This window comes from Ochotona curzoniae, unplaced genomic scaffold, assembly GCF_017591425.1.
Source record: "Ochotona curzoniae isolate NIBS_2020 unplaced genomic scaffold, NIBS_Ocur_1.0 scaffold_4701, whole genome shotgun sequence".
Lineage (NCBI taxonomy): Eukaryota > Metazoa > Chordata > Mammalia > Lagomorpha > Ochotonidae > Ochotona > Ochotona curzoniae.
Genome location: NW_024467122.1, coordinates 20,552,818 through 20,577,782, shown reverse-complemented (window position 1 = coordinate 20,577,782; position 24,965 = coordinate 20,552,818). Strand labels below are relative to the sequence as shown.

General features: G+C 43.5%; 2 protein-coding genes across 7 annotated transcripts in view; both read right to left on the bottom strand.

Annotated features, from left to right (window-relative positions):
- Window positions 1-13,870: 13,870 nt before the first annotated feature.
- VCPKMT (valosin containing protein lysine methyltransferase) lies at window positions 13,871-20,841 on the bottom strand. Of its 4 annotated transcripts, none has more exons than XM_040969664.1 (6): window positions 20,541-20,841; window positions 20,328-20,438; window positions 20,086-20,158; window positions 19,322-19,441; window positions 17,895-17,999; window positions 13,871-15,054 (listed from the first exon to the last, which is right to left on the bottom strand). In XM_040969664.1, the coding sequence occupies exons 1-6, from the start codon at window positions 20,837-20,839 to the stop codon at window positions 15,040-15,042; spliced, it is 723 nt and encodes a 240-aa protein (XP_040825598.1). In that variant the 5' UTR covers window positions 20,840-20,841; the 3' UTR covers window positions 13,871-15,039. The 4 variants fall into 4 exon arrangements, with proteins under 4 accessions (XP_040825598.1, XP_040825601.1, XP_040825599.1 ...); XM_040969665.1 differs by lacking the exon at window positions 13,871-15,054 and adding an exon at window positions 15,087-15,193 and having other exon boundaries at window positions 20,541-20,828; XM_040969667.1 differs by lacking the exon at window positions 17,895-17,999.
- Window positions 20,842-21,407: 566 nt separating this feature from the next.
- The window catches only part of SOS2 (SOS Ras/Rho guanine nucleotide exchange factor 2), a 101,959-nt gene continuing 98,401 nt past the window's right edge, over window positions 21,408-24,965 (bottom strand). For all 3 annotated transcript variants that reach the window (XM_040969661.1, XM_040969663.1, XM_040969662.1), the window contains 2 exons: window positions 24,270-24,379; window positions 21,408-23,113 (listed from right to left, as the gene is read on the bottom strand). In XM_040969661.1, the coding sequence (XP_040825595.1) occupies window positions 22,604-23,113; window positions 24,270-24,379 (620 nt within the window). In that variant the 3' untranslated portion in view covers window positions 21,408-22,603. The remainder of the gene's footprint in view (window positions 23,114-24,269; window positions 24,380-24,965) is intronic.

Below are 24,965 nucleotides of genomic sequence, written 5' to 3'. Positions count from 1 at the left end.
TTCAAGGTGAGGACTTTAGCCACTAGGCCACGCCGCCGGGCCCCTGGACAACATCATTTTCAATGGACTCTTTTCCTCTGGGATGGGCCAGTTAGCAAGGGCGGCCCTGATTTGCTCTTTGTCCCTCCTTCTCCTCCACCTGCCCCTTGCTGGGTGGGTCTCGGCACCAGCAAGATGCTGAACTGATGCTGATGCAGCTCTGCCCCTCTGCTGTCACTGGAGAGAAGGTACCTGGCTGTTCAGAGGCCCATGGAGGGTGGAAGGCTGAAACAAGACTGATAGCAGTGGTAGACCTTCAGAAGCTTAGCCTGACATATGGAAATGTACAGTTCTGACAGTTCACTGATGCACTTGGAGGATCTGCTCAGCTGGGCATTCCTATGGGGTTACCGTCAGTTCACTTAATTGCTGGATAAAGATTTCTACTTACTGATCCTAGCAAGCTTATTTAACGATTACAATCTTAATGCTGTTGTAAAGATGTTTGGCTTCCTCTTTCTCTTTCTCTCTCTTCCTTTCTCCGTTCCTTTCTTCCTTCCTTCCTTTCATTTGAAAGGTAGAATTATACAGAGAGAAGGAGAGCGAAAAGAGAAAGTGGATCTTCCATCTGTCAGTACACTCCCTGAAGCCAGGAGCTCTTCTGGGTCTCCCACATGGGCATAGGAGCCTAAGGACTTGAGCCATCCTCTGGTGCTTTTCCCTAGGTCATTAGCAGGGAGCTGGATGGAAGTGGAGCAACTGGGATGCAAACTGGTGCTCAAATGTGGTGCACAGGTGCCTGAATCCTGCTTTCTGGTTCAGTATCAACACTTAACAGGCTGACTTTTGCCCTTGCTTTTAGGTAAGCAGCCACAAGGGGAGGTGTGCCACCAGCCTGTTTTCTTTTTTTTTTTTTAAGATTTATTTTTATTATGTTTTTATTGGAAAGGCGGATATACAGAGAGGAGAGACAGAGAGGAAGATCTTCCGTCCAATGATTCACTCCCCAAGTGAGTGCAACAGCCGATGCTATGCCAATCTGAAGCCAGGAGCCTCTTCCGGGTCTCCCACGCGGGTGCAGGGTCCCAAAGCTTTGGGCCGTCCTCCACTGCCTTCCTGGGCCACAGGCAGGGAGCTGGAAGGGAAGCGGGGCTGCCGGGATAGAACCGGCGCCCATATGGGATCCTGGGCGTGCAAGGTGAGGACCTTAACCACTTGCGCCACAGCGCCGGGCCCCACCAGCCTGTTTTCAACCTGTGTCCCTTCTCTGACATTCAAGAAAGTGCTATTTCACTTTATGCAGAATTTAGTTTCTATTTTTATACCATTTCTTCATAGGTAGGAAGTACTTCTGGGCTCGGTACAGTAGCCTAGTGACTTAAGTTCTCACCTTGCTCGTGCTGGGATCTCATATGGGCACCGGTTCTAATTTCAGCTACTCCACTTCCCATCCAGCTCCCTGCTTGTGGCCTGGGAGAGCAGTCCAGGACGGCCCAAAGCCTTGGGACCCTGCAGCCACATGGAAGACCTAGAAGAAGCTCCTGGCTTCGGATCAGCTCAGCTCCAGCCATTGTGGCCACCTGGGGAGTGAACCAGTGGACGGCATAGGATGCAAAGATGCTGCTGTTAAAGAGGGCGTGATGAACTAGCAAGGCAAAGACAGAAACGGGAAAAAGGACAACAGAGCCACACTGTGGACATAAAGGACAGAAGTGTTCATGTAGGAGCACAGGGCGGGTGCACACTGTGGTGTAGTGGTTAAGTGGCCCCTGGGGATGCCCGTATCCCATACTGGAATGCCATTTACCAGTCCCAGTTCCTGTTTCCCATCCAGCTTCCTGCTAACGTGTACCTTGAGTGGAGGCAGCAGATGATGCCTCCAGTACTTGGTTCCCTGCCACCCACATGAGAGACTCAGATGGAATTTCCAGCTCTCAACTTTGACCTAGCCCAGCCCTGGCAGCTGCAGGTAGGTGCTTAGGGAGTAAATCAGCTAATGGAAGAGCTCTTGTGGTCTCCCCATATCTTCTCCTGCCTCTCCAGTTGAAACAAAAGTAAAACATTTTTTTGTTTTTGTTGTTTTGTTTTGAAAAATGAGACACCTGGATAGGCCCTGGAGTCTGAGCTAACATACCTCAGCCTGCCCCATGCCTAAGTGAAGTATAAAGTCACAGTAGAATCAGAGTATGGTATGAGGGCCGCCCCTACTCAGGGCCACTGCTGGGGATTTACAGTAATGAATGTGTGTGCTTAAGTTTCTGGGACCCTGTCATGTTTGAAGATGAAAGGTGTTTCTGGAAGAAGGGCATCAGCACACAAGCACCTTGGCCAGCCACCAGCTCAGCGTAGGGTACTAGGGACTAAAGCCAGAAGCCAGCCGTGACGGTATGGGCCAATTTCTGCAGCCGTAAACTGAGTGGTGATTCGCTCACACAGGGACAGCCATCTTTGAGTGTCTTCCTCCCATTCCTCATTTTCAGGAACCTCCTGGGCTCAGCTCTCCTGAGTCCTGCCAACCACACTACTTACTGCTTCAGGTGAGAGGAAATGGCTGTGGGTTCTTGCAGCTGAGTTGCAGGCCTGTTGTGAGCAGGGTGTGTTGGCACTCTGCTCCTCTTTACCCCCAACCCAGGACCAGCTTGCTTGGAGTTTTGCCCCCTGGAAGCTCAGTGTCTGGGGCCTGGTTAGTCTGCACAGCAGGGCTAAATTTCTATAGGGCTGGAATGCCACCAACCATAGCAGCCCTTAGAGTAGGCCTAAGAAGACCTGCAACATAAGGTGCTTTCAGGAACGAGCTGAGAGGTGCTCTCACAATAGGTAAGGGAGTCAAAGGAAAAATCCACAAAACCAGGTCTCTCCTCTAGGCCCTAGCCTACAGAATAAATAGGAAGCATGTATAACATCTCTGGGCTCCCCTAGGAGCAGGCTTCTTTGCCCAAGAATGCGCAGCCTGCTGCCATCCCTGGCACTGATCTCAGGGCCTGTCCCACTGAAGGAGGGAGGAGAGTGATGAGAGATTGACAAGATCTGGCCCAGGATCAACCAGGGGTTGAAAGGAAGAAAGCCGCAGAGAATGGCAGAACTGCTCCCCGATCCACTGCCACCCCTGTCACGGGACCCCCTTTGTCCCTCTTCGCTCACTTAGGGATGAAGTCCACCCTCAGACAGCACTGTGGCCAAAGTTCTCCCCTGACTGGTGCAGCTCAGCAGGCTGGCCAGGAAGGGGGAAGAGAAAACCAAGGTTTCTGTCAGTGGTGGGCTGTGCCAACCACAGGAGCTCACATTTCCACCCAGCTTTCAAGTCGACATTTGGTTCTTACAGCCATTTTCCTATTTCAGCATCCCAAGAACTCAGCGGGTGGACAGAAAAAAAATCACCGCCCCCACCACCCCAATCTTAAAAAAGGAAACAAATTCAGACCCAGCCACCTGCCTAAAGACTCCCTCAGCAGCCCCCTCCGGCTTCTCAGGGTCTGGAAGTTTCCACCTGATGGCCCTGCGACCCACCCTTAATCAGGAAAGGGGCACGTGAGCTGGGGGAGGGGTGGGTCTGCAAAGCCACTTTCTTCGTCACAGTCACCATTGGCTAATGGGCATTTGCAGAGATGCCCCAAGAACCCCTGGATGAGCCAGAGTGCAGGAAACCCTCCCCCAGCATGACAAGGGTTTCTGAGGACATGGGGGAAGCTGACTGGGCAGGACCACTGGCTGCCTCTTCACAAAATCCCACCCTTCCTGCCAAGGATCTCAAGCAAGTATAGCCAACAAGGCCTTTATTTTTGCTGTAGAATAAACAGTCACATTATTCAAGGCTATCTGTACAATTAAGTCTGTGCCATCAAGACACTGGTAAGAACATATAAAGCCATAGATTCTGTTGGCCTTTTAGGAATTATGAACCTATTTACCAGCTTTCACCCTTCTGTCCACACATACCACTCTCCACTCACACTGCATGGGTCTGGACACAGGCCTTTTCTGTTAATACAAAGCTTAGAATTCCTAAGTGGCAGTATTAGCCAGGGTTTTTTGATAGCCCAATTAAACAAATCAAATTAAACGAGAGCACATAAAATAGCACTGAGATCAACTTTGACAGGCCCAAATCCATCCATATTCAACCAGCACATTTAATCTGGTTTCTTGTTGGCCAGTAATTTAATTATCATGTAATTATAGCCTATCACCTATCAATAATCAAAGCTACTTTTAAGATCCATCTAGGAATCTACTGTTGGAGCAGAATCACTAAATCACTGAAAAGTTACTCAACAATCATTCTCTAAAGTTTTGAAACTCATGGTCTTGTTTCAGTATTTTAAATATTTCTTTTAAACATTTATTTACCTATTGACTTGGTCTTTCTCAGCATTTTGGACTTTTTCTCAACCCATACCTTTGGGGTGATTTATATTGACCACATCTTCCCTCTGCTGCCTCTCAACTTGTATATGCAGCTGCCTGTTCTCCACATCTGACGAGCATCCTCGTGCGTGGCCCTTCAGGCTGGGTACTTTAAAGAATGCCACTGAAAGGAGACACTGTTCACACTGTAAATACACTGTTAAAGCAAGACAAAACATTTTTAATTGACTGCCAATTCCAAAGCTGTCTCCCTGCATGTGTGACAACTCGCCTTTGCACTGCCACTGTAGGTGGTATACAGCCTGTGTTCCTGTGCTTCTCCTGGAGCCAGTTGTTAAGAGTAGGCAGCTTCAGGGTGTACAATGCATCTCACTGAGGTACTGATGTCTTATATCTAAGGCTGTGCACCCCTGATAATACTAGTACAGTGCCTGTTTACTGAGCAGAAACACTGCATGAACTGTCGGACGATTCAGAGAGATCAGAGGGCAGGTCTGCTAAAGACAGGGAAGAAGAGGGTAAAAAGGCATCTAGGATCTTTCATGTCAGATGCTCTTCTGGACTCCTCACATATACGCTTGGCTAAATGTGGGGAAACTAGTGGCAGTAGGTCTTATTTGGCTTGTTGCCTTTCAGGTATTTTTTGTGTCTCCAGGGAATTCTCCGCTAAGTTCTGTAGCTTCCCCTTGCAGGCTGAACCTTTGTGTGTGTGTGTATTTCCTACAGGGGGCTAGGCTATTTCTCTGCCTTTGTTCTTGCTATTACATTCTGCTGGGAAGTAAGGATCCAGTAATGTCCTATATTTTACTGTTCTTACAGGAAGTTTTAAAGCAACTCTTGATTCATTTTCTCTAACTTACTCTTGTTATGATAAAGGAGGAATAATAAAAAAAGGGAGATGAATTCTGGGTGGCATGAAAGTAAATGACACAAGGCCAGCATTGTGGAGTAGTGAATCAAGCAGTTGCCTAGATGTCCGTTCATTTTCTGGCTGTCCCACTTTCAATTCAGCTTCTTTTAATGGCTGGGAGCGCCACAGGAGGAGGCCCACGCGCTTAAGCCTCAGTCACTCATGTGGGAGACCTGGAAGAAACTCCTGGCTCCTGGCTTCAACCTGACTTGGTCCTGGCAGTTGTAGCCACTGGGGGGTGAACCAGCAGACAGAAGATCTGTGTGTCTCTCTCTGACTATTCCAAACAAAAAACAAAAACAAAAACGTGAATCTTTGGAAAAAGAATGATAGGGCCCAGTGGCTAGTGTCCTCGCCTTGAATGCGCCAGAATCCCATATGGGTGACGGTTTCAATCCTGGCAGCCCCGCTTCTCATCTAGCTCCCTGCTTGTGGCCTGGGAAATCAGTGGAGGATGGTCCAAAGCCTTGGGACCCTGCACCTGCATGGGAGATCCAGTAGTTCCTAGATCCGGGCTTTGGATCAGTGCAGCACTGGCTGTTGCAGTCACTTGGGGAGTGAATCATCAGACAGAAAATCTTCCTCTCTGTCTCTCCTCCTCTGTATATCTGACTATGCAATAAAAATCAATCTTTAAAAAAATAATACATTTTTAAAAGGAAATGACAGCCACCATGTCAAACTTGAAATCCTTCATTCCCATAGAAGCTTTTGTTTCTCCTGGAACCGTAATGCTCCATTAACTTAGAATGTCTTCTTATGTGACTTTTTAGTTTCTAAGAATTTATCAGAATGAATTCTCAGGGACACTGCCTCCTTTCCTGCCCTTGCTCCGATGTATTACTGAATTTAGCTGTCACCATGGCACTTTCAGAGTTTCACTTGCCTGAGGACATACAGCAGATTAGGGAGTAATTCAGTGAGTCATTTTCTGCTTCACACAGAAACAATCTGTTCAAGTCAAGGATGCAGAAAGGGAAGGCGATCAGATTTAGAACCCAAGTGCACCGTCTTCCAGGGCTAACTGGAAGTTCTCCCAATGGTCACACTACACCTCTCCTGTTCCTTGGGATCTCAAGAACCAGACAATTATTTAACAGGGACAAGGAATAACACACTGAATGTATGTGTCCAATACATGCTTGACAATGAAAGGCTCATTTTGAATAGAATTAAAACAAACAAACAAACAAACAAAAACAAAAAACCCTCCCTGCAACCCATGTTAGAAACCCAAATGGAGCTCCTGGCTTCGGCCTGGCCCAGCTCCAGCTGTTGTAAGCCGTTTGGAGAGTGAGCCAGTGGATTGAGGATATCTGTGTCTCCCTGTAACTCTACCTTTGAAACAAATAAAATAAATCATTTTTTTAAATCCTGAAATAAGATTTAGAAAGAAGAGAGTAATCTTAAAAGAATGCTATTGTAGTAATGTTTGTGAATGTCATTTAGATCCAAAGACATTATGTGGTTAAACATTTATTATTTATGGGGAGTGTGAAACTTGTTCTTCCTGTTTTTAAGTTGCAGGAACCAGTCCTAGGTGGTTCTATGGTGATTATATGCCATGAGGTACCTTCTTCCCAACTACTCTCAATGTGAGTGAAAAGCTGCTCATTTAAACTGTGGATAAAAAGTATTTGATTTGGCCCATTTCAATATGGAGCTGTGCCATATATGCCCAACAAGCAGGCCTTGGGGACATATTCCTTGAAAGAACCAGGTGGGATGCAGGTGTCTGTACAGTGCACATCCAAGTCGGGCAATAATTAGTGAGCCAACTGATGGGCTTGAAATTCACGTTGTTAGTGCCTATACTTCAGCAGATTAATATGTGTGAGTGAAAGGAAGCTTTTTTTAAAAAAGTTAATTTATTTGAAATGTAGTGTTACAGAGAGGAGGCGAGCAGGAGAGACCGAATCAGAAATAGTGATCTTTCATCCTCTGATTCACTCCTCAAATGGCTACAACACTTGGAACAGGGCCAGACTGAAGTCAGGAGTTAAGAACTACATCCAGGTCTCCCACACAGATGGCAGGAGCTTAAGAACTGGAGCTGAAAATAAGAAGACAAGCAGAAAGAACTGGGAACTGGAGCTGTTCTCTGCTCTTGCCCCAGGCACATTAACAGGGAGCTGGATTAGAAAGGAAGTAGCCTAGTGACTGAAGTCCTTGCCTCGCACTGCCAGGATCCCATATGGGCACTGTGTCATGTCCTGGCAGCCCCCACTTCCCTTCCAGCTTCCTGCTTGTGGCCTGGGAAAGCAGTTGAGGACAGTCCAGGGCCTTGGGACCTATTTGGGAGACCCAGAGGAAGCCCCTGGCCTCTGATCACTTCAGCTCCACCACTGAGGCCACTTGGGGAGTGAATCAGCAGATGGAAGATCTTCCTCTCTGTCTCTCCTCATCTCTGTATATCTGACTTTCCAATAAAAATAAATCTTAAAAAAACAAAGAAAGGGAGTACTGGGAACTAGAACTGTCACTATACAGGATGCAGCCCTCACAGGCGGCAGCTTAACTCACTGAGCCCCAAAGCCTCTAAATGCATTCTCAAAAATCATTTAAGTGTACTTAAAAACACTGACCCATCAGGAGCTTAATAAAAAAAATTAAGACTTCCAGTGCTACCTTGTTAGTTAATAACATCAGGAAAGTTGTTAACCACTCAAATGTTTAAGCCGGTAAAAGCTGCATCTGGGTCAGTGCCTTTTGGGAAGTCTTACTTTTGCTTTGCAAGGAAGAAATAATCTTTTAAACCTTGTGAGGATTTTTTTAAAAGTTTAACTTCATCAAAATGAATTAATGCACTATCAGCAATTTATAAAGGTTCCTAAAAGCTAAGAGCAACCACTTAGTAGTTAGGACCCACTTTTCCACCCACCGAGAACCTTAAAAGTTTACCACAATGCAGTAATGTGTCTGAGTCACGTCAGACTGGCTGGTGAGATTCAGGAACAATTGCATTTTTGTTCATTATTTTCTGGCCATTAAGATAGACAGGGAGCTTGAGGAATTAGTTAAGCTCCTGCCTCCCATCACACATGCTTATTGAATAGTAAAGGCATTATAATTTATCCACAAAACAGTTAATATAGAAGTATTTTAAAGAGTCACCTTGTTGGGGCCAGTGCTGTGGCACAGCAAGTTAAGCTACTGCCTGCAGTGCCAGCATGGCATACAGATACCACTTCAAGTCCCAGCTGCTCCATCCAGTTCCCAGTGGAAAACCTGGGAGGAGCAGCAGAAGGCAGCTCAACCTTCTCCCACATGGGAGACCCGGAAGAAGGATCTGACTCCTGGTTTCAGCCTGGTCCAGCTGGGGCCACTGCAGCCCTTTGGGGACTAAGCCAGTAGTGGCAGACTTCTATGTAACTCTGCTTTTTTAAATAAATAAAATAAGTCTTTTAGAAAACGATGAGGAAACCAAGAGCAGCACTAAAACTTTACAGAATCATTTGGAAGAGGGAAAAGGAGCTGTATAAGTGAAATAAATTAAAAAAAATTTTTTAGAGTCACCTTGTTCTTTCAGATTTAATATACCTAAACTTCGAAAATTCTGTTAGGCAGAAAGATCAAGTCCCAGATTTTAGAACCATGACCTGCTGTAACATCACTTTGATGTTACCTGCTATTTAACTGGCCTCAGGTTTAAGAGATAAGCAGCACCAAGAATTGACCAAGCATCCAGGGCAATGGAATGTTAATCCTGGAACTCCAGCCAGCCAACCCAGGCTCCCACACTGAGAACAAAGATTGCCTCTGTCCCCAGAGACCTTCAAGTGCTCGCCGCACCTGCTCTAAAACCATAACAATGAACACCAATTATATTTCCTTCCACCCTACTTTTCCTTTCTAAAACTGCTTGCTTGTTCAAATAACCGTGCTGTGGAACACGGTTTTCTCCTCCTGCCACCCCAGCTGCTGCTCCCGTGACAATGTGGGAGGAGGGGAGGATGTTCCCTGGTCTCTTAACACTCTCAGAAAGCTGTCCAGTTTCACACCTCAACACAGAAACAACTGCCTCGCATTGTGCACATTCTCCCAAGTTCCTGACTGCAGCCCTTCCCCCACTACAATCACACTTAGCAGGACCCACTCTGGGCCACTAAATAATTTAATGTCAAAGGCAACTTGAGGCAGACCTTCTAATTGGGAAACCTTGCTTTCTCAAGGTCACACAGCAAGTAAATGGCAGCACTACGGTTCAAGCCAATAATCTCACCTCAGAGCCTGTGCTCTGCCAGTTTCCAGAATGTACCTCAGAAACACATTCAAAACAGATCCTTTGTGCAAGCATTGTTTTTAAATCTATGATTTGCAAACCATGATATCTTGCTATTAATAATTATTCAGAGCGCCTCTTACAATTGATAAGGAATCAAGCTTCCTGATAACACATCTGGGAAGCGGCAGTTGATGGCTCAGGCGCTTGGGCCCCTCCACCCTGTGGGTGACCCAGATGGAGTCCTTGGCTCTTGGCTTTAGCCTGGCCCAATCCCGGCTACTGTGGGCATGTGGAGAGTAAAGCAGCGGATGTTAACAATACTCTTTCAATTAGATGGAAAATAAATAAGTAAACAATGAGAAATTACTATTCACAAAACTTCATCAACATGCAAAAACTCAGAAATCTTCAAAATGTTAAAATAAGGTTTTTCCTATGCAGAATTTTGAAAAGACTTTGTTTGCAGGTTTTATTTTTCTTTCTTTTTTTTAATAACAAACTATATTCCCTGAAGAAATAAAATCAAAATCAGACATTTACCTGAGTTTACACAACTGGGAGACAGCCGAAGACAGAGCTGCTGGCCTTAAAGGTAAAAGCTACCACTCTAATCAGGAACACAGTTTGAAAAACTAATTTAAAATTAATTAGAAGTTTCAAGTACCTCAGATGTAAAATCATGCATTATGTAAAAGGCACTTTCAAGGTGAATTTAATTTTTGGGAACTTCACTTGAACTAATTCAGCTTCTTTTAAATGTCTCCCTCTCACAGTATCAACAGCAGAGAAAATATTTAATGAATTGCAATTTATGTAGCTTTATAAATGACATTCAAAAGGCTTATCACAACGAAATGACAGAAAGATAAACCAAACACAATTCTCCAAGTCTCCAGCTCAGCTTACATTGTTAGAGTAACTAATAGGTATGCTTGGTTTTTAAATCTAATTCACTCTTTAAAATGAAAGTGTGACTGTAACTCTACTTTAACAAGAGAAATTCTGTCTTAACTTTGCTGTAATGTTCAAAGACAAAGTCAAGCAATGCCACCTGCAGGGAACCTTTAGAATAACAGTCTTTTGCCACCCACACTACTAAAGTTACCTATAGTCTGAGTTAATACACGCAACACCTCTTAAGGAAATTTTTAAAGGTAAAATTTTACAGCTCATGCTGTGCAAAATATTTCATTAATATTTGAATTCACAGTTAAGATACTTTTAAATAATCTAACCTCACATTCAAGTTTGTCAAACATACAATCCATAGAGCTTTGATTACAAACCATGGCATATTGCAATGTGAAACTATGTAACCTCAAAGACCTTGAAAATTGAACTATCATGCAGGGTAGACTGGAGTCATTGGACAGCAACTCTGAAACTGCTTCTTTCATGATCATTACAGAATTATTTATCTATCTCAAAGCCAGTTAAGAGACATTTTTCATCTACTGGTTCATTTCCCAAATGGCCACAACGGCTGGTGTGAAGTCAGCTTTTTTGGGTCTTCCACGTGGGTGCTGGGGCTTAAGGACTTGGGCCCTCCTCTGCTGCTCTCCCAGACCATTATCGAAATGGAGTGGAGCAGTGGGACTGCTATGGCACCACAGGTGGTGGCTTTAGCCACTTTGCCACCATTCAGCTCGGTTTTTTTTTTTTCCTGCTTTTCCTGTTTCTATTTCGGAGGATTCTACATTGGACTCAACCATTACTCCTCTCGGTATAAACCCATTGTAATCACAGATGTCTCATTTCTACGTATTTTCTCTTCCTTTCTCTGTGCTCGCTACCTCTTGGTAACATGTTAAGAGATTTCTCCGTTAAATATGAAAGCCATCTGGAGTTCTTTTGCAGAAGTACCATACCTCCTGTTTAATTGGACTGGGATGAGGTCTGAATTTGGCTTTTGCCTGTGTTCAATTTTCCAGGTGACTGCTTGGGCAGCCTGGTTTGACAAACACTTCCTTATGTGGGGTTGCAACCCTTTCCTTAATTGCCAGGACTGCACTCTGGTAATTGGTTTGTGTTCCACTGAGCTCAGCAGCGAATCCCACTCACCAAGATAGAGGCATATTCTTCACATTTCCTCAGCCACTGGGAACCCCTTGAGACCCCAACTAGTTGCATTCTGGCTGGTACTCAGCTAATGACATCACACCAGTCAATTACTAACTTTGGCTGAATGAAATTCCAAGAAATTCACGCAAAGCTTAGGGAGTGGGGGGAGGTTGGGAATAGGGAATTAGATCGAGGTCTCTTGCATGGGTGCCAGGAATCCAGTGACTCGAACCATCATTGCTGCCTACCAGGCTCTGATTTAACAGAAAGCTAGAATCAAGAACCAGAGAGGCTGAACTCATGTACTATGATATGGGTGGAGAACTGTTAGGAAATGCCCACCCATGCACCTGCCTTTTAAACTCCCTGTCCCACAGATACTTTTTTTTAAAGATTTATTTTATTTGTATTACAAAGTCAGATATACAGAGAGGAGGAGAGACAGAGAGGAAGATCTTCTGTCCGATGATTCACTCCCCAAGTGACTGCAATGGCCAGTGCAGTGCTGATCCAAAGTCAGGAGCCAAGAACTTTCTGGGTCTCCCATGCGGGTGCAGGGTCCCAATGCTCTGGGTTGTCTTCGACTGCTTTCCCAGGCCACAAGCAGGGAGCTGGATGGGAAGTGAAGCTGCCAGGATTAGAACCGGTGCCCATATGGGATCCCAGCAGGTGCATTCAAGGCAAGGACTTTAGCCACTATGCCATGGTTCCGGGCCCCCAGATACTTTCTAGCACCGAACTCATCCATCAACTCTCATCCTGGAAAGACCATCTTTAATAATCTCCTGCCTTACAGGTACACTGCTTCCCCCACTTCCCATGCTATGGAATAAAACAACAAATGAGTTAATCTGCTGGAAAAACAAACAAAAAAACAACAGCACAAGGCCAACTGAACAGACGTTGGTCTCTCTTTATTAGCCTTCTTGTGGTTTCTGTGGTACATGGTCTGCTCTCTCTCACAATGGGGAAAGCCCAAGGAAGACCATTTCCCCAAAACTGGGCCCCTGCTGGGGAACTCGGCTGTCTGTGCACCAGTGGCCAATCAGATAGTATGTTCTCATGCTGGCCACCTGGCACCTATGAACACCCTGCAGCTTACTGGTCCAAACTACTGTGCTGGTCTTGGAATGTAGGATGTGGTACTTCTTGACCTCAGCTTTGGTTTCCCTCATAAAACAAGAGGACCCAGCACAATGGCTCAGTCCTCACCTCACAAGCGCCGGGATCCCACATGAGCACAAGTTCATGTGCTGGGTGTTCCACTTTCCATCCAGCTCCCTGCTTGGGACCCTGCACCCCCATGGAAGGCCCACAGGGAGCTCCTGATCAGCTCAGTTTCAGCTGTTGCTGAGGCCATCTGGGGAATGAACTAGTGGATGGAAGATCCTTCTCCTCTAAATCTGATCTGCCTTTCCTTATAAAAAAAAGAAGGGGGAGGAGAATCTCATTAAACTTTTAAAAATCACTTATCTCTATAGCTAATATCTGAAGCCAGTTCCCATGAAGACAGTTGTAGCTGGGTCTAAGCAGGATTTACTGAAGTGACAGGAGAGGCTAGCAAGACAGGGAGGAGAGGAAGTGAAGCAGGACTGTGATTTCAGCTGGATTGTTTCAGAAACTCTGGATTGTAAACTGCACCTGTCCAGACTAAGGAGCTGGATTTTGTTAGTAAAGTCAAGGAGACCTTCAGGCCAAGGATCCTGTGTATCACAGGTAAAGTGAAAGGCGCAAAAGGACATAAAAAAGAACAATCTGTGCAGACTACTACAGCTAAAGTTCTTTATTAGTTCTATAAGGAACAACCTACAAAGTCTTCATTTGTTGGCAGACAATGGTTAGTGCTAACTCCAAACTATAAAAGCATCAGGCATTTGGGTTACTGACTACCTGGGGAAAAGTTATTCATGAATTGCTAAGGGGCAGTATGAACATGGTATTTTGAAAAAGAACAGAAACGGACCTGGCACAGAAGCCTAGTGGCTAAAGTCCTTGCCTTGCAGGCACCAGGATCTCATGAGTGCCTCATGTTTCAGCGCCTCGCCTCTCATCCAGCTCCCTTCCTGTGGCCTGGAAAGCAGTTGGGGATGGCCCAAAGCCTTGGGACCCTGCATCTGCATGGGAGACCCAGAAGCAGCTCTGGGCTCCTGGCTTCAGATCAGCACAGCTAAGCACAGCACAGCACAGCCGTTGTTGCCACTTGGGAAGTGAATCAACAGACAGATCTTTCTCTCTCTGTATATCTGACTTTCCAATAAAAAATAAATAAATCTTAAAACAAAGCAAAGCAACAAGAACAAAAACAAAACAAAACAAAAGAAAAAACAAAATAAAAACCAGAAACCTTGCAGACTGATTAAAAGGAAGCAACTTACATCCTTGATGTTGATCCTTAAATTCTCTAAACAGGGCTGACTTTCTTCTGGAAAGCAGCTGCCTGTGTTAGATATTCATTTCCTACAGAGCTATTTCTGAAAGATTCACAGAGTCACATGTTCTCAAAAACAATGTTTATTTTAACACATAAAATGTACCAACCAGCACTGAATTCCGTCTGGCTACAACTTTAGAATTGGTGATTTAAATCCTTGACAGATGAGCCTGTGTGAGCAGATTATCATTACACAAAAGTGATAAGGACAGAATAAAAATCATCCGGTTAAGTGTGCAGAGAGCTATATTTGTAGCTATTCAAAAATCTGTTTCATTTAAACAAGTCAATAGCAGTGTTTTTAGCCAGATTTTCCTGGAAGACAAACTCAAAGGAAAAGTACAGGAGGCACACAACTGCACAAGCCTGAGAACGAGCTTTCTGGTCTCATTCCTTTCACAAATGGAAAACTCTGTGAAGATCCTTCTGCTGCCTCCATCCTCTGGTTTGTCTTCTCAGCAGCACAGCACAGCAGTCAATGCATTATTTAAACCACATGCACATTCCCCGAAGAGGGAAGAGAGACAACTTTGGCCAGATGTACATGACAACATTCCCAGGGTTCCTTCTTTTCTAAGTAAAACAACAAACTACTAAGAGATGATACAACATAAAAATGTGTATGTCTTGAAGATAAAACTTAATGGCCTGAATTTTAAAACATTAAATAGAGACAGAGAAGCTTTTTAGAAATTGGATCAATGTCCTTTCAGTTTTCTGAAAATATCTAGACTTGATCATGCTGCTTTGTTACTAATTTTTGCAGACTTTAGATTTATAATCTCAGTTCTAATTTTTGAGGAACATTCACCATGCTTCTTTTAAGTTGAACCTGATGCTAAGTAAGACCTAAGCTGGGGGGTGCCAGGCCCATCAGCAGGCAGGCTGGCATTTGCTTTGTGTGTTTCAGACAGATTGTGGCAGTTGTCTTCTCTATATATTGGATCTTTAAAGACATGCTGGAAAAAAAATCTGTGAACCCAATCTTCCCATGCTGAATTCACATGCTTCATTTATGTCTCTAGCTTACCAAGGCTGTCAAAGACTTGGAAAAGATGGCTAAACGCTTCATGATGGAAATATCTGTAGGAAAAAAAAACAGGAAGAACGTAAAGCATTGGTGCTCATCACCAATGAAGTACTTACTAGAAACAGTATTAGAGAACATTCCCAGGAGTGGCTAAACGGCAATTCCAGTGAACACCCACAGCATCACAGACACCTAGAGAACAAACAACCAAAGGGCAAAACATGCTTCAGCCATTAGCAAAAGTAAAAACCAGTATAGGACAAGTTTGGCTCAGCAGTTGAACTGCAGGTTGAGACACCTGCTTCTTATATCAGAGCACCTGAGTTCAATTCCATGCTCTGCTTATGCAGAACTTTGGAGGCAATGGGGATGATACAAGTATTTGGGTCAGTGCCACCCATGTGGGGGATGTGGTCTGAGTTCCTGGCTCCTAGCGTCAGCCTGGCTCAACCATGGTCATCAGTCATGTGGGAATCAAGCAACGGAGGGGAGCTTTCTGTCTCCTCAAAAACTTTTTAGAAGTTAAAGACAAACTTTTGAAGTACAGAATGGAAAAAAATATTTTCAAGTCATATGCCCAAGAAGTGTCTGGTACCCAGAATATAAACAAACTACTCTTATACAAATCAGGGAAAGACAAATATGAAAACAGGCAAAGCATTTCTCTGGGGACCTGAAAGGATCCTCAACATCATCAGTCACTTGAGAAATAAAAAACCACAGTGAGACACTACTTCAGACTAAGATGCCTAAAATAGCCAAGATAAACAGTACCAAGCCCTAGTGGGGAAAGTGGAACTCCCACACATTACCGGTGGGCATGTAAAATGGGAGAGTAATGTGGGAATAGTCTGTCAGTTCCTCAAAAGGTTACAGAGGTCCCATAACCTAACAATTCCATTCCAGGTATGGATACTCATAAGTTTTATAAACAACCACACAAAAATTCCTACATGAATGTTCATGGCAGCATTATTCATTACGACCAAAAAGGAACAAATGAAAAGGCTATCGATAGATGAGTAGGATGCATATATCTATCGAAAGGAATATTTCTCAGATTAAAAGAAATCCTGGCTTGTGCTAGTCGCACGGCCTTGAAAACAGTGGCAAGTGGCAGCAGCCAGACATGGACAACACAGCATGATTACAATTATCCAACTAACACAGCACAGCTAAATCTAGAGACAAGAAGTGACTGGAAATAAAGAAAGAATTTCTTTCCCTCTAGATTAAAAAACAAAACAAAAAAACCAAACCCACAAAAAACCCCAAAACTTTTGGAGGCTCATGCAATAGGTCAATTGGCTAATCCTTCATCTCCAAGCACCAGCATCCCATGTGGGCACCAATTCATGTCTTGGCTGCTCCATTTCCCCATTCAGCTCCCTGCTTGTGGTCTAGGAAAGTAGTGGAGGATGGCACAAATCCTTGGGATCCAACACCCAGGTGGGATACCCAAGGAAGCTTTTGGATTTAGACAGATTCAGCTCTACCTTTGCAGCCATTTGGAGAAGGAAGCAGTGGATGGAAGAGCTTTTTATTTCTCCTTCCCTGTGAATCTGCATATCCAGTGAAAATAAAAACATCCTTAAAATTAGAAAACAGTGCAGCGTGTGGCACACTAGGGACACCCACATACTGTACTGGAGTCCCAGGTACTCTGCTTTTGATGCAGCATCCTACTGAAGTCCCTGGGAGGCAGGGATGACTGTCCTTGTACCTGGCCTCCTGTCACCCACAACGGAAACCTGAGTAGAGTTCCTGGCTTAAGCAGGGCCTGGCTCCAGCTATTGATGGCATTTTGAGGACAAACCAGTAGGTTGGGTTTCTCTCTTGCTGTCCTCTCAAATAATATTCCTCCCCCACAAAAGAACAAAATAATGTCTTAAAAAAAAAAGGGACGATTTCCACAACTCTGTGAATATAGTAAAACACTGAACTGAACTGTGTACTTTACTATTTTTTTTTAATTAAAATAATTTTTATTGTGAATGAACTGTGTACTTTAAAAAGGTAAACTTTCTGGGCATTTAGAATGAAGCTTAAAGACTTATAATACCAACATCCCATACAGGAGTGCCCAAGTGCCAGATTCGCTTCAGATTCTAGTTTCTTGCCAATGTGCACCTTGTGAAGTAACAGGTTCTAGGATCCTGGCTGCAGCCTGGCCCAACTCTAGCAGTGACAGGCATTTAGACAGTGAACCAGCATATGGAAGATTTTTCTGGCACTGTGCTTTTCAAGCAAACAAAAAAATTGGGAGCTTGTGTGGTGGCATAGTCTGTTAACCCCCAACCTATGGGGCTGGCATCCCCAGTTGGAGTCTTAAGTTGTTTCATTTCATATCCAGCTCTCTGCCAATGGCCTGGAGAAGCAGCAGAGGATGTCAATGCTTGGGGCCCTGCACCTATGTGTGAGACCTGACAGAAGCTCCTGATTCCTGGCTAGGACCAGGCCCAGCCCAGGCCATTGTAGCCATGTGGAGTAAACCTGTGGGCAAAAGATCTAAGTCTCTCATTCTTCATTTCCATAACTCTAACTTTCAAAATAAACAAATCTTTCTTTTTAAAATTAATGACTTGAATAAAGCTCAAAATGATTAAACCTGGCATTTTAAAACCTCATAGAGATAAGAGAAACTTAAAAGAGATATCCAGAGCTGTGTAACTTATAGCTGAAAGGACCTTAAACAAAGCAGCACGGGTATTTCAGGGCAGGAAAGTAAAGCAAGATCATTTAAATGATCTCAACTGAGACAGGAGCCTCAATTGTGTAATCAGTACAGCTCTTTTTGTACATCTAAATCAAAGCTTACAATGCACTGAAGGCCAGATAAAGTAGCCCACTGATAAAATCTTCCCAGAGGATAAAAAGCCAGGAATGTATTTACCGTTTTTTTCTTTCTCATGTATATAATATGAATATCTTCACTTCGATACTCTTCATCATGCTTTTCCAAAGGGATTTTTTCAAAGTCAAAGTCTAACTGAAGGAGCTGTAAATTCAAAAGAGGAATATTTCAAATTCAGTAGCACAAAGTTCCCTGTGGTAAGAGAAATCAGAACTGTGGCTTCTGTGGGGGAAACAAAATCACTTGGTAAGAGGCAGTGCAGGAGTCTCCAAATGCGTTAACAATGTCACGGGTATTTACACTGCGGAGTGCTGATGTGGGTACACACACAAGAACTGATCTGAACTGATGTGCTTTTACATGGTTTACTTCAGAATTTGCTGACTATACACACTGCTAGTTTCAAAAATTCATTATCTGGGCTGGCACAATGTAGGCTAATGTTTAGCTTGTCGCACCAGCATCCCATTTAGGACCAGTTCATGTCTTATGGCCATAGGAGCTCTACTTCTGATACAACTTCACGTTAATGGCTTGAGAAAGCAGTGGAGCATGGTCCAAGTCCTTGGGCCCCTGTACCCACTCACATGGGAGATCCAGGGGAAGCTCCTGGCTTCCAGGTTTGGACTGGCCCAGCTGTGGCTGAGGCATCATTTTGGGACAGAACTAGTAGATGGAAGCTTTTTCTGTCTCCCTCTCTTTGTAACTCTGACTTCAAGTAAATAAAAAAGTTCACTATTATTTTTCATAGTGAAGAACACAAATTGAAAAAAATTTTCAGTGGGGAAGATGGCTGTTTAAGATGGCCACAGCTCACCTCAGAATGCCTGGGTTTGAGCTCCAGCTTCCTGGCAATGCAGACCACCCACACAGGAGACCTAGCTTGAGCCACAAGCATCTGGGGAATAAGCCAGCCCATTGCAGTGTCTCTCTTTGCCTTTCAAAATTAAAACTAAGAACAACAAAAGAGGTATAATATGTGCTACCTGAAAGTCCGACATTTAATTTCTCATTAAATACACGAAAGTGTAGCTAGCTGATCCTGCAAAATGAGTCACTTGGAATGGAATGGATTTTTGCCCATAAAATGGATACAGCTCACTAGCAGGAAAATAAGGGGCCAGCCTCACTCAGTAAGACTAAAAATAAAATACACATCATTGCTTGCCTTCCCAGGAACAACAGCAGCTTGAGAAAAAAAACTGACAACTTTCTCAGACAAGGAGTGTCACCATTATTACTTTATGATGTTCTGTAGATTGTATATCAGCTAATTAGAAAAAAAGAGAAACCAAGTATCATACAAGATAAAAAGTGAGGGAGGGGCCTTAGAAGATCCATGGGTTGTACAAAGTTTTTTGTCAGGTTCCTGCAAACAGAATGTTTGCCACCAAACTGCCATAATACACTTGAACACAGTGGTACAGGGGCACTCTGGAAAAGCTACAAAAAAGAGACGGAATTACCTCAAAATATTTTTTTTCAATTTCTGGATTTTTCCCCATTGTTCGTTGTTCATAGCAACATATAATACAAGTCTCATATCCACTGACGTCTTTTAGGGTTTTCAGCAATGGCTCCAAAGACTTAAAAACAAACAAACAAACAGAACATGTTGCACGTTTTTTAAGACTTAGATATTTTCTACTGTAAAAGCAGTCTAGGGAGTGGAGGGGGCAATTAGAATTCCTTAAGTAATGCGATGAACTATTCATTTTTAAAGCTACCTAGCAAAAGCACATGTAATTTCAGCTCCACAAATGATTGGAAAACAACTCCTAACCAATCCTATTTTATCAAATTCTGCTGCCAGAGAAAGCATTCTAATGACTGCATTTCAAAGACAAACTGATCTCAATTTTAGGCTTACTTTTATTCAATTTTAACGACCAATACTTTATCTCACAAAGGTTAAATGTGATCCTAAACTAACATGAAGTGGCTCATTATCCTCACAAACGAATGATGCCTACCAACAGTTTCAGACCGGCATTAACCAAGAATCTTTCCATGCATCTAATCAATCTTGCCACAGAAAATGAGTTCTTCAAAGTGCAATTCTTAATGTGATGATTAATGTGTTGACAGCGAAAAGCTAAGAGAAAAACAAGATGAGTGTAGCTCTACATTAAACAGCCAAACATGCAACACCTAGCACAGCCTGACTTCTGAGGTGCTAGAATGGGATCCGACCCGCACGGAGGTGGCATGGCGCCCACGGAACCCTCACCTCTTCGTAGTAGATGCAGTCAGCCATCAGGATGTAGTCCGGTGGAGAAGCAAGGTCTTCTATTTCTTCCCCCCTTAAAGACGTCAAACAAGGAGTTTAACTGTGGCTTCAACTACTTTACATACTCTTAAAAGCAAGGCCTTAGAAAACCCTCTTCGCCTGCTCTGCAGCTTAGGCGGAAACGTCAATTTGAAAGCAGACCACGGCTGCTACCTTAAAACAAGCAGAAAGGCCATACAAACCATTTCAGTACCTTGGCTTCAACAGAACCAGTGACAAGATGCTTGTTCATGTCGATGTTTATCCTCAGCAGGTCCTGCAGCTCCTCCAGATCGGTGACGACCACATCCGCCCTAGAAAACGACGCCGACTGAGGGGAGCGCGGCGGCGGGGCGCCCGAGCTGGCGGCGGGGCGCCCGAGCTGGCGGCTCCCCCGCGGCCTCGCCCGCTCTTACCCGAGCGTGGCGGCCATGAGCCCCACGGCCCCGGTGCCCGCGCCCAGCTCCAGCACCGACCGCCGGCTCAGCACGTGCGCCCCGGCGCCGGAAAACCCCGGCGTCTCCAGGTATTTGCAAAGGACAATAGCGGCGTCCCAAACCACGCAGCCCACGCCGCCGGAGCTGTACTGCTGCAGTCGTAACACTGTCCCATCCCGCTTCTCCAGAACTCGCACGAAGCTCCGGAGTGGGTCGTCCCCCGGGGGCTCCGCAGTTGCCGCCATCGCTTCCCGGCCGGCACAGGCGGCGCGTGCCATGACGTCACCGCGCCGCGCCCGCCCTCACCTCCGAGCGAGCGAGCGGGCCTCACGACGCCACGGCGCGTGCGCGAGCTCACAAGGCCTGCAGGACAGGTTCACCTGGCCCGGACCGAGCGCTGCGCCCCGCCTCCCCCAGCCCTAAATCACTGGAAACCACGTTTTCAGACTAAGCTGGTGTTATAATCTGTAATAAGACGATGGAAGTGATCATGGAATAATAAATAAATTAGAAATAAATTAAATGATGGAGAATTTGGACTGTTTGTACCTGAAGGGAGGCTGATTTCGCACAGTAGTCACTGGCCTTAAATTCAGACGGTTTCCAGGATCCAACCAATGATGTCGCGCCTTTCCAAGGGTGCTTGCTCCTAGTTTTTCATAGGAATGCATCAACGCGGCTGCTGGAAGCTTGTCGTTTAGATTAGCCCTCTATAATTTACATCAGTTAATTTCTTTGTGATTATGTGATCTATAACATGTGATGTATAACATTGAAAATAACGTGTGTATGAATCCACAGGACTTTAGCTCTGGTTTCTTAACATGAAAACACATTTTTAAAGCCTTTTAAAAATTAAGACAGGGTGATTTATTAATCTTGTTAAGAACTCTGATACAAAGCACAGTAAAAGGCCACAGACCAGTAAATAAACAACGTGGCTTCGGGCTACTTTACAATTGCTGCTACAGCACTATCAGCAATGCACTTTTCGTCACATCCAATGAAGGCAGACAGATGGCAAATACAAGTTTCACTCACTCCTCTGATTAAAAAGTTTAACAAAGCTTTAGGTATTTGCTGGTTTTAATATTATCAATCTAAAAATATTTTTAAAAAATTTCAGTTAACATGATTTACAGAGAAGGTTATTAGGTTTTAAAGGCAAGATAGTTGGTTCCTATGCCATAAGAAACTTCTTTGATTTTAGGCATTAGTAAAGTAGCAGATTGCATTATAGTCCTCAAGTCACTTCAATTTATATAGGTTATTAGCATTATTTTTAAATATACAGTATAAACAAAACTGTACAAACATGGCATATTGTTTTCTAAAACAATAGGCAACTGATTATAGCTAAAGACACCATAGTCTGCCAAAACAAAAGGCACATCTGAATGAGATACATGCCCTTTTCCCTCTATAATTGGGTTATATATTCTTTGCTTACACTTGACAGAATAAGAAACAGTGCATTCGATTATTCTCCGTCCTACTTTTCATTTTTGTCTTCAGCAGCAAATACTGGCATTTAAGACATGGCATTACACAGTTTATGAACTGTGGGTGTTATTCACCATTCTAGATGTAAAAACTATAGGTAAAAACGAGAAGATGGTCAAAGACGTTTAAAAACCAGTAATACCGTAGAGCTTCCATGTTTATGTAAATTCATTGCCTTAAAAAGGCAGCTATTACTCAAATTTCAAAAATTCCACAACAGCACTATTCCTTTTCAGTGCAATCAATGTCACCTTAAGTCATATTTTAGCAGAGTCTACAGTGCTAATATAAATTCATCATACTGGCCTTTGGGCTGCACTGAGGATCCAAAACAAGGCAATGCTACTGACCACCTGAGGATAATGCTGAAGGACTTTTTGTATTTTTATTTTTCCAATTTGTAAAAGCTTATTTGATCAGTAGCATTTTTGTAAGAGCATTACAAAATAGTACTAAAATACTATGCCTTTTTTGAATAAATTAAAAAAAAAAAACTTTACAAATACTATTCCAGTGTCAATGACTACACATGGCTAAGGTCATTGAGGAGTTTCTGCATTTTCTAGCAAAGACAGTCCGTACAATGGGGGGTGTGAGAGCTCCCGCTTGTAAGTCTTTGGTGGCAGTTTTGGTAGGTGAGGACTTGAGTTCTGCCGTGGTGGCACGGGGGGAGCTGGCGGATGAACAAGATTATTGTGACTAGAATTAAGCACGTGGCATCGACGTGGTACCCTTGGAGAAGGAGTGCTAGGAGGAGTGCTTGGTGAATTTGGACACGTGCTAACGTCTCTGAACCACTCTGGATCTCGGTGAAGATGTCCCAGTGGAGGAGGCTGAAGATTAATGGGACAGTTGATAAAGTGTTCTGGAGGCCGAAGGGGCACCGGAGGAGGGGTGTCCGGAAGAGGATCTCTTGGCGGAGGCGGAGGTGGGCTGTGCAGGGGTCCATCAAACGGTCCAGGAGCAACAGGAACTCTGGGCTTTACCTTTGGAGGAGGAGGCTGTCTCGGTGGAATAGCAGGAGGGTCATCATCAGATTTTATATTCCCCTCAAGAAAAAAATAAAGTAATTAAACTATATTTCTATTCTCCTGAAAAATTTATAATAAAAGTATAAAAGTTGCTGTATCAAGTTAAATCCAGAGGCTCAAAACAGATTAGTCTGGCTTATTTACCAGATTTATGAGAAAATTCCTTCCAAATTAATTCAGGGCTCAGTTTAATACTTTTATATGAGACATTTAAATTGAATACTTAAAGAGTGTGGGAGGAAGAAAATATCACTATATTTTTACAATTTTATCTATGAACTACACTGAATCTGTTAAAAATTGAAAATTTAAAATAACATACATACAAATAAGTTGAAAGCTTAGACTATAAATCCTCAGATTATCTTGCTTAAGTCAAACATTGTAGAAGTTTGTTTATTTTAATTACCATGACAGGTAAGTAATTGAAAATAATACACGGTTTTATACAGGAAAGATGTCAATGAGTCTTAATATCCAGTTTCTGTCTATCAAGCATCTATTGCTGCTTGCCCAAAATGTGGGTTAGATCAGTGGACTCACAAGTATGTTCCAGGGCCTGAGTCAGTATTATCCATAGGGAAATTGCTAGAAAAGTAAATTCCTGTACCATCCCCAAACCTACTAATCAGGAATTCTGGTGGTGTGGCCAGGAACCAAGAGCTTCTTCCAGGTCTCCCAGAGGGTTGCAGAGTTCCAAGGCTTTGGACCGTCCTTGACTGCTTTCCCAGACCACAAGCAGGGAGCTGGATGGGAAATAGAGCAGCTGGAATACAAACCAGTGCCCATATGGGATCCCGGTGAATGCGAGGGGAGGTCTAGCTACCAGACTATTGCGCTGCACCCTCAACAACGTAGTTTTAATAAGCTTTCCATGTGACAGTGATGCACACTTAAGTTTGAGAAACACAACTGAAAGTTTGAAGACTTCTTTAGGTATTGAAGCTCTTTCCATCTGTACCAGAAATAAAATGTACTTCGAGTATCTGTCAGCTCGTAAGTCTTTTTTTTTTTTTCAGGATTTTTATGAGGATTGAACAGCTACATAAATTATTTTTTAAACACAACAACAAAAATGGTGAAAACTATAAGGGTAAGACAAAACATTAAGAAAGAACACTATTTCAATGTACAACTTTGAAAAAGTAGAAGTAAATTGACAACAGGTTGCTACCTTGGAATTTGATGCATCGTGATCAAATTTTTTTCGAGGAGGAAGGGGTGGAGGAATTAGTGGTTCTTCACTTAGTTTATGTAAACTATTACACGAACTGAAGAAAGATTCTAGGGGAGGAAAAAATGAAACGCAATTCACATTGGAATTTCAAAACAAAACTTCATCATAACTTGGTGACCACTTTTGTGGGAGCATTTGTCAGACTACAGTGTTATTTAAACTTCCCAATACCTCCTAAACTTTTTGGGAATAGTTTGTAATTGCTCTTCTGTCTGTGGCATGTATGAGTGCCTGACAGATATTATAGATCAGGAGTGGGAACCTCTGGTCCTAAGACTGGCAACATCATTTGTTTTAGCCCTGGCCAAGGCAATCACAGGCAGGACTCGAATTTCAATAAATCTAGAGCAAGCTGATCTTTATGTTGATAAATTTTTTTGTGGCCTGTGACGGGATGTTGTAAATTTCCAAATTACCCTTGGCAGAAAAAAGGGCTCCACACCCTTCAATAAATGAAGTTACTGTATTTAATTAAGATCAATAAGATTCTGCTCCTCCAAAAAACCTTTTCACAATCCAAAACAAAAACAAAAGTTTATATATACTGTAGTAATTCCCAGAAAAAGAACATGCTAAGCAAATAAAGATAACTTTCTTAAAGTTATAATGAAGTACATTGGTGAGTTAACCACA